The sequence below is a fragment of the Neomonachus schauinslandi genome, chromosome 5 (genome assembly GCF_002201575.2).
Source record: "Neomonachus schauinslandi chromosome 5, ASM220157v2, whole genome shotgun sequence".
Lineage (NCBI taxonomy): Eukaryota > Metazoa > Chordata > Mammalia > Carnivora > Phocidae > Neomonachus > Neomonachus schauinslandi.
The window spans coordinates 45,385,870-45,400,147 of NC_058407.1; the positions used below are offsets into that span (position 1 = coordinate 45,385,870).

General features: G+C 40.9%; 1 protein-coding gene across 3 annotated transcripts in view; it reads right to left on the bottom strand.

Annotated features, from left to right (window-relative positions):
- Window positions 1-5,549: 5,549 nt before the first annotated feature.
- Window positions 5,550-14,278, bottom strand: part of LGR5 (leucine rich repeat containing G protein-coupled receptor 5) — a 126,091-nt gene continuing 117,362 nt past the window's right edge. For all 3 annotated transcript variants that reach the window (XM_044914758.1, XM_044914757.1, XM_021678587.2), the window contains 5 exons: window positions 13,569-13,640; window positions 12,703-12,828; window positions 11,504-11,649; window positions 9,415-9,498; window positions 5,550-8,229 (listed from right to left, as the gene is read on the bottom strand). In XM_044914758.1, the coding sequence (XP_044770693.1) occupies window positions 7,142-8,229; window positions 9,415-9,498; window positions 11,504-11,649; window positions 12,703-12,828; window positions 13,569-13,640 (1,516 nt within the window). In that variant the 3' untranslated portion in view covers window positions 5,550-7,141. The remainder of the gene's footprint in view (window positions 8,230-9,414; window positions 9,499-11,503; window positions 11,650-12,702; window positions 12,829-13,568; window positions 13,641-14,278) is intronic.

The window sequence follows — 14,278 nt, forward strand, 5'->3', positions numbered from 1 at the left end:
GTCTCTCTCAAAGTGAGTCCTAAAGTGAGACTTGGGGGGATGGTGGGGTCCTCTTCGGAGATACTAGGCTAAAGTCATGAATGATCCCAAGTTATAAATAACCAAAACTGCGAGTTAAAGAGAAGTTACAGAATAGAGATGGTCAATTGGTAGCAATAGAAGTTGTTGAAGCACAAAGACTGGGTTACTTTAAAGGTGAGAGATCCGTAAGTTTAAGGAGTAACAAGAATTTCCATTCCTAGAGCTAGGTTGAAGACTTCTAGTTCTCCAACACCACACTAAGGTTCTTAGGCCAAGTTTTATTGAGATTCCTGTTTTTTGTTTTTTCAAAAAAAATATTTGAGAGAGAGAGAGAAATAGTGCAGGTGCATGGAGGTCGGTGGGGACAGAGGAGCGGGGAGAGAGAAAATCTCAAGCAGACTCCCCGCTGAGTGTGAAGCCCAATGCAAGCCTCAGATTCCACAATCCCGAGAATGACCCAAGCTGAAATCGAGAGTCAGACACTCAATTGACTGAGCCACCCATGTGCCCTGAGACTCCTGTTTTTCTTACTGTCACGGGTGTCCTCCCAACGACTTTCTACTCTCCCTCATTACTTATGATCAAAAGAGCCTAATTAACCACAATCACTGACTATGTCACCTCAGTATTTTAATATACAGCTTAGGGTCAAAAATACAGGGAAGGAAGAAGAAAGACAAAAAGAGGAGTATAAGGATTTGAAACAACTAAAGAGAGAATTTGGTATGTGATGCATCAACTTGGCTACCCATGATCTTTGTGCTAGTACATTCTGGGACTTTGTGCTGTGACTCTCGGCTTACTTGGCCTTTAACCTACCCTTCTCACTACCTGTGGAGAGCCAGCAGCAGAAAGACCAGGCTTCAGACCTACTATAACCTTAGAGAGTTGATATTGTTTCATCAGTAGTTTGAGGAAGAATGAGAGACAGTGAAGAGCTGGAGAAATTAAGAGACTTGCCCAGGATTCCACAACAGGTTTCTAAGAAGGAGGTTTAAATCCCAAGTCTTTACTCTTCATGATCACTAAATGAATGGTCTGAATGTCCATCACTCATGACATACGGCTATGTACTCTAGCTTTCAGATTGTTGATTTAAGATCTCATGGCCTTCCCCCAACAAATTTCTAAATCTCTAAGATTTCCTCTACAGTCCTGATACCAAGTCCCATGTGTGGGTTTTCTTCCCACAACCACAATTCAACCTTCCCCCCACCCACTGCCCCCTTGGTTCAGACGCCAGTTGCAAATCCCAAGTTGTTACCTATGCTTCTGACAAACCGTCTACAGATGGGATGTTTCAAAGACGTGCTCCTAGAGTTCAATTAATTTGCTAGAACAGCTCATGGAACATAGAGAAACATTTTACCTACTAGATTGCCAATTTATTATAAAAGGATATAACTTGGTAACAGCCAGATGGAAGAGTTGCATACAGCAAAGTATGGGGAAAGGTGCTTCTTCCATGCCTTCTCCAAGGGAGCCACTCTCCCCAAATCTCCACATGTTCACCAACCTGGGAGCTCTCTGAATCCCATCCTTTTGGATTTTTATGGAGGCTTTATTACATAGGCATGATTGGTTAAATCATTGGCCATTGGTGATTGAACTCAATCTCCAGTCCCCTCCCCTCCCAGGAGATCAAGGGCAGGGTCAGGGCTTGGGGAGTTGGGGGCAGAAAGTTCCAACCCTCTAATCACAGGATTGGCTCCCCTGGCAACCAGCTTCCATCCTTAGGTGACCTAGGGATCTTCCCAAAGTCATTCATTAACATAACAAAACACACCTTCGTGGTTTTCATCACTTAGGAAATTCCAAGGGTTTTAGGAACTCTGTGCCAGGAATGGGGAACAAGACTAAATACATATTTCTTATTATAAATCACCATACCACACTTTCCAAGAATTCATCTAAAACACTGAGAATTGAGAAGTTAACCATTATTTGATCTAGCTTCTCATTCAATATAATAGACTTTCTTTGGTATCCAAGACATGTAATGAAGTGAATCTTGTTTAGGTTAAGCCCAACTCTGTCTCCCTGAATTATCCACCAGTTGGTTTTTGTTCTCTAAAAAAGTAATTTGGCTCATCCTGTGATTGCCTTTCAAGTGATATTAAATAAAACCCAAGTTTTAATAATAGCCTCTCATTTTTGGTCTTAGGGAGTCACTTCTCACTCTGATTCCCAGTTTCTTTATCTACAAAGTGGCAAGTCCTGCTTTGCTTATGTCATAGGTCTGTTAGGAAAGGGGAAAAAGACAGCAATCATTTATTAAACATCTGCTCCATTCCAGCTTTATACACACTGAGCTAATAATACTCCCAACCCTATAAGGCTGGTGGTATTTCCCATTTGAGCCAGGATGAAGTTGAGAAAAGAAAAATTAAATATTTTGCCCAATTACTACACAGGTAGTAACAGAACCGGGATTTGAAGGCAGGTTTGACTGTTGGCAAATCCCTGGGTTTAACCATTTTACTATTTGGCCTGCTGTGAGCTGGTACTTAAGAAAGCACTTAATAAATTTCAATTATTCAAATATTTCAAGTGTTCTTCTTCAGCTTTCTATTCTCTGGGGGAGACATTCTCAATCTTTTCTTTTTAAAGATTTTATTTTTAAGTCATCTGTATACACAATGTGGGGCTCGAATTTACAACCCCAAGATCAAGAGTTGTGTGGTCTACCTACTGAACCAGCCAGGCACCCCTGTTTTTAATTTGATGAGCTATCATTTTCCTCTCCCATATCTTTAGATTCCCTATCCTCATGGATTAGCATGTGTTTTTGTTGTTGTTGTTGTTTGTTTGTTTGTTTGTTTTTTTGAGAACAAGAGGCAGTACTGACTGCCAGGGACCTAATCAGCATGGACATAAGAAAGCATGTTTTTAACGTTCCATTTAAAAGGTAGTAACCAGAATAGGAAGTCATGTCTTACTGTGGCTAGAGTTGGAAAACCCAGGTTGCACAATGCTTCTCCAGTGTATCACATTCATTTTCTTCTAGTTTCTTCATCCAAACTAAAGCTTTGTTATCATCCTACCCGATAGGCTTCAAGGGTCAGACGTGCTGGAACTTGGGTTTGAAATGAATGAGTTAGTGTCGAATCTGATTCCAGCATCTTTAGAAATGTTCCTAAGGAGGTCATTGAAGTGGGGGTACGGTTACAGAGCCTGTGACCACTTCCCTTGCGAGGAAAACCACCCAAACCTAACTGTATTTTAAGGCCTCTGAGCCCTAAGAAAGAAGATAGTCTGTGTTTAGTGGCATGGAGGGGGATAGTCTCTTTTATCTACATAGTTGAATTGTAAAATAAAATTTCCAAACGCTGAGGAACATGAATGGGGCTAGTGTGATCGCAGTGAGCCCCATCTATTTATCCGGGACTTAGTCTCACGTTGGCTAATGGGCCCCTGAGCTAATGTAGTGATAAGATTAAGAAAAAGAGCGGGTGCCTGGGTGGCTCAGTTGGTTAAGCGACTGCCTTCGGCTCAGGTCATGATCCTGGAGTCCCTGGATCGAGTCCCGCATCGGGCTCCCTGCTCGGCAGGGAGTCTGCTTCTCCCTCTGACCCTCCCCCCTCTCATGTGCTCTCTCTCATTCTCTCTCAAATAAATAAATAAAATCTTTAAAAAAAAAAGATTAAGAAAAAGAGCAAAACACTGTTATTTTTTCAGATGTTGATGCTTTTCAGCTTCTAAATAAGCAGGATGTTGCTAATTTTATTACTTTTTTCTACCTTGTTTTTCCACTTTGGGCCAAAACGAAATGAAAAGATGTTTCCTATTTTGTACAAGAATGATTTTCTCTAGTAACAGTTGTAAGAACAAATTATGTGCAATAGCAGCCACCTAATATATTTCTATATTATAATGTCATCTAAAATGATTTGTTGTGGGTGACATAGGAATAGGAAGACTAAAAACGATGAGTTTTACTGTTGTAAGTGGTTGAACGCTAAAGCAAAGGTAGCTCCTCTGAATAATATCTTAGTTTAAAAGGTGCCTTTCCAGAGAGACCTTTCTTAAGCTCTGCATCTGAAGTAACATGCTGGTCACTCTTGCCATGCTCTTCAAGCTTCCTTTCCTTCATTCATGTTTCTATCACGTATTTCCTGGTTTGTATTTGTTTATTGTCTATCTCTCCTCCTCTGGAGTACAAATTCCAGACCGTGTTCTGCATAGAAACCCCCAAATATAGAACACTGCCCATACTAGGCACACAGTATTTGTTGAATGAATAAATCTATTTTGAAAACGTCAAGTTAACCACTTACTCTAGGCTAGCCACCGGTTTTTGTTTTTGCTGTTGTTCCGTCTGTCGAGTTTATTGTATCTTTTCTTCTTCTCCCTGTAGGTTTATTTATTTGTGGATGTAATTCCAGCCAATCCAATTTACTGTAATATAGTGGAGAGCATTTATCAGACACTTAATAGAGCAGTGTTGGGTGGGAGGTGTATTATAACTAGGTTTTGCTAATACAGTAATAGAGTTTGTGGATTTTTAAAAATGCGAGAGTGGATTTTTTCCCCTTTTAAAAAGTTACATCACTGACTTGTGTTTTCTTGAGTGGGACAGAAAGAGGTGGGCTGCCAGGACTTGTTCCTAACTTTAGGTACCCAAAAGCAAGTCTGTTGAGAAGGAGGACTGAGATCCATTTTTCTAGAAGCAACTTTTGTATCTGCCGTCTGGGATCGGAGGAGTGAGATCATGTTGGCGCCCTTGTTTCAGCTGAAGACAAACCAGTGCGGGCCGCACAGAAGACACCATTGGATGCCTGTTAACTCGGTTAGGTTGAAGCATATGGTTCTAGCTGCTGGATGGGTGGCGAACTCAGTGCCAGCTACCCTGAGGGTGCTCAGTAAACATGGGTCATCTTAGCAATAATGCTGGGCCTCCAACCAGACTTGACAGTTTTGTTTTGCGACCTGTATGGGGACAGCAGGAATCACTACTGCAGCTGGGAGGGTTTGGCACAAGATGTTGGGAAAATCATTTCATTTCTTATATTTTGGGGGATGGGAGCTCAAGGGAACAGTGCATTTCCTTGTGCCCTGAGAATCGCATGTCCTTAGAAAACGTTTTGGCCTTGACGTGGTCATGAAATATTTTTTTTTAAGGGAAGAATTTATAGAAAACTCATGTTCATTTTGAATAATTTTAAGATTGATTTGTTATTTATATATTTCTTTCTAGTTGTGGAGTTTTTTTTTTTTTTCTTTTTACATTGCAAAAGAAATGGGTTCTGGCTATGAAATCCAAACCCTCAATGGGGACAATAAATTTTACCAAGTCATTTGCCATGACAAAATGGCTTATTAGCCCTACTTAACACAATCCGGGAGTGGGTAAAGATACCTTGATTTATTCTTGTGAAGGGTTTACTTCTTAAGATAAGTCCAAAATACCTAAAATATTAAGGTGCAAATACTTCAATAGCAAATGTACTTACACATCAGAAATAAAAAACATTTAGGAGACCATAGATTTGCCTATGGGTTCAATAAAAGAGCTGAAGATATTTTGTTTTATAGTCACACATTTTATTACAAATTTCTTTTATTTTGTACCCAGTAGAAAAGCAAGTTTGGAATCTATTTACAAGTACTATACATTTACACATATTATGTACAGTTAATGAATTTAAAGAAAATGGGCAGAGAAACACAATATATACGGAAGAATATGCCACTGTACATGGTTTATTATCATCATGGTCCTTAGTGTTACTGAATCTTTATTGTAGTAATAAATACAGTTCTATATTTACACATCTTATAAAACATCTCATAAATGTATTTTTTTTCAATTCCAAGTTAAAACATCTGATCAAAATAAACATGCTTATATAAAAATAAATCTACCTAGCAGTCTTTTGGTTTAGATGTATTGAAGCTAATGTAGTATAATAGAAGTTACAAATTAATCCTTTGACCTTTAGTATTTAATAATTTTGCTTCTTAAAATACTTAACACATGTATTACATATGGAATAAGCAGAGAAGTCATGTTCCTGACATCAAGTGGGTTGGTCCAGAGACAACACAGCTAAAACCAAGCTAAATAAACAGGATATGTTACAAGTCCCTGTTGAGTCCAAAGTGGTTTCAGACATCATTGCTAGAGCTACTAGAGATACACATGTGAGAAGTTATTATGCCAGTGGTTTTCATTTATGTCGGTCTGCATTTGATTATTTCCTTAAGATGCACATTAGTTTGAATCAACTGATAAAACCACCTGCAAAAAGTGTGCACTCACTTGAAAACAAACAAGCAAACAAAAAACACCAAAATCCTCCCAGGTTGCTCACCATCTTTTCTAGGTATATCCATTGCCGGCAATGGACTTTTATTCTGAGTGCTGGACAGCAAGGAGTTAACAAGGAATTAAACAAAGCAAACCTCACTTCTACATGATCGCCTTCATGGCAATTTAAGGATTTAAGTTTATTTTCCTTTCAAAATATTTGTAGACAGTTCTACTTCACTGAGGTGGAACCATCTCATGCTGATACACAAATTCTGGCATCTCTAAAAATGATAGGACTATAACTAAGAAGGCCCCACATTATCCATTCAGGAGGGGATTGGTGACCTGGAAGGATCCTTTGTGAGGAAAGGCAAAGGAGGACTAAAACATCCACATGGTCATTAAAATGCAATCCTACTGGTCACAGCCTTTACTTGGTAATGTAGGCCATTTAAAACCCTATTTTTCCAAACACCTCTAACCATCTTTTAAGGGCTTTTCTGATTTAAAACCTCTTTTGTAAGCAAGTAGTTCTGCCCCTCTCCCCAAATAATTAGATTGGTGAGTTTAAAAAGAATTCAGTTGAAATCATGGAGAATCTTTTTTGAACATTGCAAATCTGCTTTTTAAAATCTGGGCATACCTAAATAGTGTGACTGATCTATCTCTTGTATCTGAATGAATTATACAAGCAGCATTTAGACTTATTTTTCACTTTCCAGTATCAACAGGTTTTCCAGCTTTTTCCACGCTGAGAGATATCAAAAACAAAGTTTCCACTTGGCTATTTTTAGTTACTGCTCTGATGTACCCAATCTCATATTTTTGGTTTTTCAATGTTTGCAAATGTTTTCTCCCACAGGTGAATTAGAGACATGGGACAAATGCCACAGATGAAAGGTGACAGCTTTCGGTCACCGGGTAAGCTGGTGGTGACACAGAATTGGAAGGCAGGTCATAGCCGATGCTGGTGCTGGTGAAGGTTACCAAGGCTTGGGTTGAGTCACAGGACTGCTTCTCGACATCATCAGAGTTAATAGACATCAGGCTTGGGTTTCTCGATCTTGTCCAGAAGTGGGTTTGCTTTCCCAGGCTCCCCAGATCTTCCTTAAAATGGGGATTGAAGAGGATGTAGAGAAGGGGATTGAGGCATGCAGGAAGCGGGACAATCACCAGAAGGATAAACTTAATTACTTCGGGACTGATAAAGGTGAGGTTTAGTAAGGAGGAGAAGGACAAGAAAGCCACGGGGCAGTAAAGGATACAGTTGGTGAAGAGCAACAGAGCGATGTGCTTCACCATAGAACAGTCCCACATATTCTCCAGGTCTCCCTTTTCCAAATTGCAGTAGAGCTTGGTGTAGGCAATCGTCATCACCAGGAAGCAAAGGGAGTTGAGCAAGACGAGCGCGACCATGTAGCCTGTGGTGCTGGGATCGCCAAAGGGCAGGGGCAGGCAGAGCGGGGAGGCGCTGAACTCACTGCCCCCCAGCAGCGGAACCGTGGCGATGGTCAAGGCCAGCACCGCGCAGAGCAGAATGATTGCTTTCAGACTGGAGAAAGGAGTTTTCCTTTCAAATTTTGCAGAACATTTCACAGAGAACCCACGCTCCAGGGCTGCCAGGGTAAGCAGGAAAACAGATGATTCCGAAGCAAAAATGGACAAAAACCCGACGACCTGACACCCGACGCCCTGCTCCCACCATGCCCCATGCTGTGCAAAGCTGCCAAAAGTGAACGCATCCACACCAGCCAGCACAGCGCTGGAGACCCCCATGAGCATGTTCACTGCTGCTATTAACCCAATCAACAGTTTTATGGAGGAAATGTACAGAGGGGCTCTGAACACCGTTGAGGTCACCAAGGCATTGCAAGTAAGCGCCAAGACGGCTATGGTCCACACTCCAATTCTGATCAGCCAGCTACCAAACAGGTATTCGCAGAGTTTGAAGGGCCCTAGAAGTCCAAGGAAGAAAGAGACTGGGTATCAAACTAAGGTTTACGACCTCTGCCACATTACCTTTTTGTTTCTCTTATTAGGACACCAAGAGAGAGGCCAATAACAGCCAGAATAACACACAGTTCCCTTGTGGCATGCTCTTTCTTTAACTACTGTGAAAACACGAATACCAGGTGCTCATGTTTTGAAGCTAAACACAGAGAAATGGAGATGGGGAATTTCAATCACTTGATTAAGGTCCCCCAAATACAGCCAGATCTCCTGGGCTTTTCATTATACTTTTTCCAGAATGCTTCAGAAATGTTCTGGAAGCAGAGAAAGAGAATCCTAGGGAAATACTCCATAATATTAGAAGGGGAAGTATGGGTAGTATGAGAGTGCATTTCATGAAAATTTCATCTTAGGTTTATAATGACATTTGATATTTGAGAGCAAGAGAGCTGTCTTCCCCCCCCCCCCCCCCCAACTGGCCTATCCTGTTCCTGGGAATGGGACAAACACGTGAAGTCAATATACAGTTTTTTACTTGTCTGTATAAATTATTATTTGCTTTAATCAAATAGCTATTTAGGGAAGATGAAATCTTAAAAAATAAGTGATTACATGAAGCAAGACTGCTGTGTACCAGTTCAGGCTAGATTGCTGATATCACTTAAACAATTGCCTATGAGGGGTGTCTGGGTGGCCCAGTTGGTTAAGTGGATTCTTGGTTTTGGCTCAGGTCATGATCTCAGGGTCGTGGGATGGAGCCCAGAGTCATCAGCATGACTCGGCAGGGAGTCTGCTTGAGATTCTTTCCCTCCCCATCTGTTCCTCAAGGACCCCCACCTCCCCCCTTCTGCAGCCCATGCACTCTCCCCCACTCCCCGCTCAAGTAAATAATAAATACATAAATAAATAAGTAAATAAATAAAATCTTTTAAAAATTGCATATGCTTCTAACTACATGATTGATTCTTCAGGTTTCATTAATCCGAATCAGGTCTTTCCCAGAAACCTTATCTATGAATGGGGATCAACTCTAGGGAATGGACATTTCTATTTTAAAAGTCCCCATGGGGAGGGATATAAGAGCCTCAGAGGTGGCACAGATTTCGCTTTGAAGTGTCACCAATATGTCATTGATGGCCTCAGAGTCAGTGGTGGGTATGGTGCTGAGGCAGTGCTGAGACCTTTCTCACCTGGGGAAGGTGAGCATTGTGCTGAATGAAGGGCTTTCAGGTCTTCCTCAAAGTCCAGCAGGAAATCTTCAAGATCACGCTCATCTGCAGGAATGAGAAGCCCTGGAATGATGGGTTCTGTCTCTCTTTCCCGGGGACCACCTCCCACGACCACATCCTCGAGACATGAAAGGTCACAAAGGGAACTGAAGGCCAGACGTCTCACTTTTCCCTGGGCTCCGGCTTTGGGCCTTTGGATGTTCTACTCAAGCTACTATATGACGTAGTAATTCCAGATGAACTGGGGGCAAGGGAGGGTAACCCCAGGCTCCGGACCATAACACCTTAGCTCTCTCCTTCTGTCCTTGTTCCCTGCAGCTCACGATGGTCCCAAATTGCACTGACCTAAATTAGAGAGAGGCTGTGGGCCTCTCTGTCTCCACTTTTCCAACGCTTAGATAGCTCGAGTGCAAAGGTTCTGGGCTGTGTTCTCCGAGCACAAGAAGGAGAATCAGGTATAGTAAGTTTTTATCTTTCCTGGGGAATTCTGCTTAACAAAGGACAAATCAAGTTACTGCTTGGTGCTTAGTTTAGCACCGACTTATGAAATAGGAGTTTTGTGATCTAACATAAAGAACAGCTTCCCTTAAACATAAACTCCTTGAAGAACTTTTTCTGGTCCCTTGTGTTCCTCCTGGCTCATAGTAGGCGCTCTTAATTTTTTTTTCCTGCGTGAATAAATATGATAGAAATTAGCATGGATGAAGCAGGAAGAGCAAAAACTAAGGGAAAAACAAGAGCCAGATCCATGCTGTGGCCTCAAACAAAAAAGCCAAGGGCTAAAATATCAGCTCCTTAAACCGATGTGTGTGCATGAAGAGAAGGTAAGGTGGGAACATGCAGACAGACGGAATCACACTTGCTTGGGAATCAACAAATCATCAGGGCCCAAAGGGAGAGAAGCCAGTCTGTTTAGACACTGTGCAAACTCGCAAGGTTGGCAGGAAAGGAAAGTGGGGGCCGCCTGGGCACCTCCTCATTACCACAGGTGTGGTTTCAGGTGCGTTGCTGCCTGTTTAAGTAAGTTCTTACTTCAAGGAAAGCCAAGTGCTTTACAGACATTATCTCATTTCGCCTTCCTGACAGATACCTCCATGGGGGGTGGGAGGGGAGAAGGTTTGAGAATTAGTTGGATGAGAAGTGGGATTCTTGAGCCCTTCTGCTGACATATGGAGGCATCTAAATGCCTATTCTGTCCGCTCCTCTCAGGCCCTAAGAATAAAAATGGATTTTATCTTCTGGAGGAAACCACTCAGAAACATGTTTTTTTAAAAAAAGGTAGCTGTTGGGGCGCCTGGGTGGCTCAGTTGGTTAAGCGACTGCCTTCGGCTCAGGTCATGATCCTGGAGTCCCGGGATCGAGTCCCACATCGGGCTCCCTGCTCAGCGGGGGGTCTGCTTCTCCCTCTGACCCTCCCCCCTCTCATGCTCTCTCTCTCTCATTCTCTCTCTCAAATAAATAAATAAAATCTTTTTTTTTTTTTTTAAAGATTTTATTTATTCATTTGAGACACAGAGATACAGAGAAAGAGAGAGAGAGAGGGAGAGAGCATGAGCAGGGAGAGAGGCAGAGGGAGAGGGAGAAGCAGACTCCCCGCTGAGCCAGGAGCCCGACGTGGGGCTCGATCCCAGGACCCTGGGATCATGACCTGAGCCGAAGGCAGACGCTTAACCATCTGAGCCACCCAGGCGCCCCTAAATAAATAAAATCTTAAAAAAAAAAAAAGGTAGCTGTAAGGATGAGGTCCTTTTAAAAAAGCTTATGGAAATATTAACATCAATATTAAGAATTACCCCTGAGGATAGTTTATGCTAAAGGGGATCGAATTATAAATAAAAGTATGAAGAAATCACTTACGGAAAAGATGAACTTTTAGAATGAATCCTAAGGGATATTTCTCTTTCTCTGGGAGTCTCTAAGTAGTGGGATTGATTGCCAACTTGCTGGGGCTGGTTACAGAGGGACTTATCTGGAGTTCGGATGACCTGTTTGATGACTTTTCAAGACCCTTCTAGATATAATTTCATCAGTGTGACATAGCAGGTCTTACCTTGAACTTGAAACATTCCAGCATCTTTCTTATAAAGGTCATCTGTACTGCTGTTGTCCTCTTTATTCCATTGATTAGATATTTTATAGACATTCTCACACACTCCAAATGCACAACACTGGTAAGCATAAGGCATTTCTATAACCCTTTAAATGAACGAAACCAAACAAAAACACATGCTTAAAGACACAGGTTATTAAATATAGTGTTCATCTTCTTTCACTCAATAATTCTGTCTTTGGATCTTAGCCTTAATTGAGAAACTAAAATATTAACTGTGTACAAAGATGTTCATTACTGTGTTATTTATAGTAATGATGGAGTTATTAAAAATTATTGCCATGAAATGTTGATAATTGTTGAGGTTGAGTGATGCATATATTATATTATTTTCTCTACTTTGGTGCTCAAAAATTTCCATAATAAAGAAGTTAAAAAATGACTGCTAGGGAAATTGTAGCACCATTAAAAAGTGCTTATAGTATGACATAACGTAAAGTAATGAAAACATGATGTAAATTTGTATATGTACAGTGGTTCTAACGATTAAAAATACATTGGAAACAAAGTCTGGAAGGAAATAAACTAAAAAGTTGTTTAGGGGGTATTTTTAGATTTTTGCTCTCTTCTACTTTCCAAACTCTCGTTTGGGATTATGGTTTTAAAAGTATGTAAAATGTACTGTGGTTTAAAAATGTGTATATATATGTATATATACACACACATACCTACATGTATGTAGGTATATATAGTCTTTCAAGGGATTTTTTTTAACAGTAATAAGCATAACAGGTTTTAAAGAGCATTACTTCCTCAAAGAAATATAAATTTAGTACATTTTATTAGAACATATAACAAGCTAGATTAATTTAAAAACACAAGCAGGACTACAATAATGTTATCATGTTATTTAATTACATGTCCTAGTTTACACCCCATGGATCAGTGGTTTTCAAACTCTTCCCGTGAACACTAGGATTCTGGGAGGCATCTTTGAGAAAGAAAGGAAATGTGATCAGGAAGACGCAGTCTCCCACTTCAGGGTTTGTCCTAACAATGCCCCAGGGGTGGGGGACTTGAGGGCATGAAATGCAATTCAAAAGAGTCCCATGACCTCATAAATTTCGAAAACTACTATAACACGTCTATTACTTTGCATGACCACAAATGTATCTTATTAGTTTTAATGACAAACTCACTTGAGTTCTGGAAAGTTTTCAGATGATATCAAGCTCTGTAAGGCATGATTTCCTGTTAATTTTAAGTGAGTTAAACCATGTAACCCTGTTACAGGAAGAGACGACAGGCGGTTGGAGGATAGGTCCCTGCAAAACATCAAACAACAATTGGCTTTTGGTCTGTGTTAGCAGAAAGCATCGGTGTTAAAAAAAAAAAAAAAAGAAGCTCAACCTAAAGATTATTAAACTGCTCCATAAGAACTTCTAAGCAGGGTCCATACCCTTCATGGTAAAAATAAACATTTTGGGTTTAGCTCCTGATAATTTTTCGATTTAAAATCAGAATTGCAGAGGGGACGTGTTTCAATCACATTCAAATTGTAGTTTCTACGTTCAGCTTCATTTTGTCAGGTGGGGACATCGCAAATCAGTGGAAGGTGCTACACCTAATTTGAAAAGTGATGTTGAGTGGATTAAGTTGGGCGGGGGAGGGGGGGCGGAAGGCATAAGAAGCGGAGGGGGCTGGGAAGCGGCACAGGAAAGTTTTCTCTTAGTCAGGATGGCAAATATGAAATGAAAAGGCTTTGGAACCGAAATGACATCTTATTCCACCCCACCTGATTGCTCAGCGAAAATGGAAAATTTCACCTCAATAACCAGAACCAGCTGTCACCGAGATCTTCAATTAAACACGTCAGGGCCCCTGCGGCCTTGGAGGGCGGGGTGAGGGGGCTCCTCTCTGGTCTGACTCAGCTCCAGTGTGGACAGCACTGAGGGCCAGGCAATCTGTGCACGGCGGCCTCTTCCGCAAAACCGACATTTTTGATGAATTTAGGTGGCCCCCCAATTATTTAAAATATGCCATAAACAAGTCACGAAATACTCACAGCTTTCTTAGAGATGGCAAAGTGGAAAATGCATTGGGATGAATGATGGCAATTTTGTTCCAGGCTAAATTCCTATTAAAAAAAAAATAAGGCAAGTGAGAGGATTATATACTTAAAAAAGATTGTGTGAAGTTTTACCATACATATTCATTCTTCTGCCAAAATTTAACTTCATTCAGGACAAAACAATGAGCTTATCAAATCAGCCTTCAGATAAAGATATTAGTAGTATAAATGACTAAAGAGGGAACTTTAAATCAACCTTGTTTTAAGTCAACCCAGGAAGAATCATGCAAGTGAATATTTTAGATTTTACTGTTTGCTAAAAAGTTCACTGAAACATGGTTGTGAGGTTTTATGAGGGCATTTCTGAGATGAGTGGGGGTGGAGGAGGAGTAAGAGACAGGACCTTCCGAGGGTCTTCCTCTGACAAGCAAGTAAATTCGAAGTGGATAAAATGTCCTAGATCTGTAATGAAACTCAGCAACGCTTTGTGTACGTTGTCAAGTATGTCAGCCCGCGAGAGAAACACCGAGAAGTATTTTTAAAAAATTCCCAGTAAAGGAGATGCACATTGGAATTCTTAACTGCAAAATAAATAAAAAGGGGGCTAATATGTAGGAAATAAAATCCTTTAGTAACAAAAAAACCGTACAATTTATGGAGAAATAAAGTTCACTCAACATGCGTGTGCACACGCACACACACAC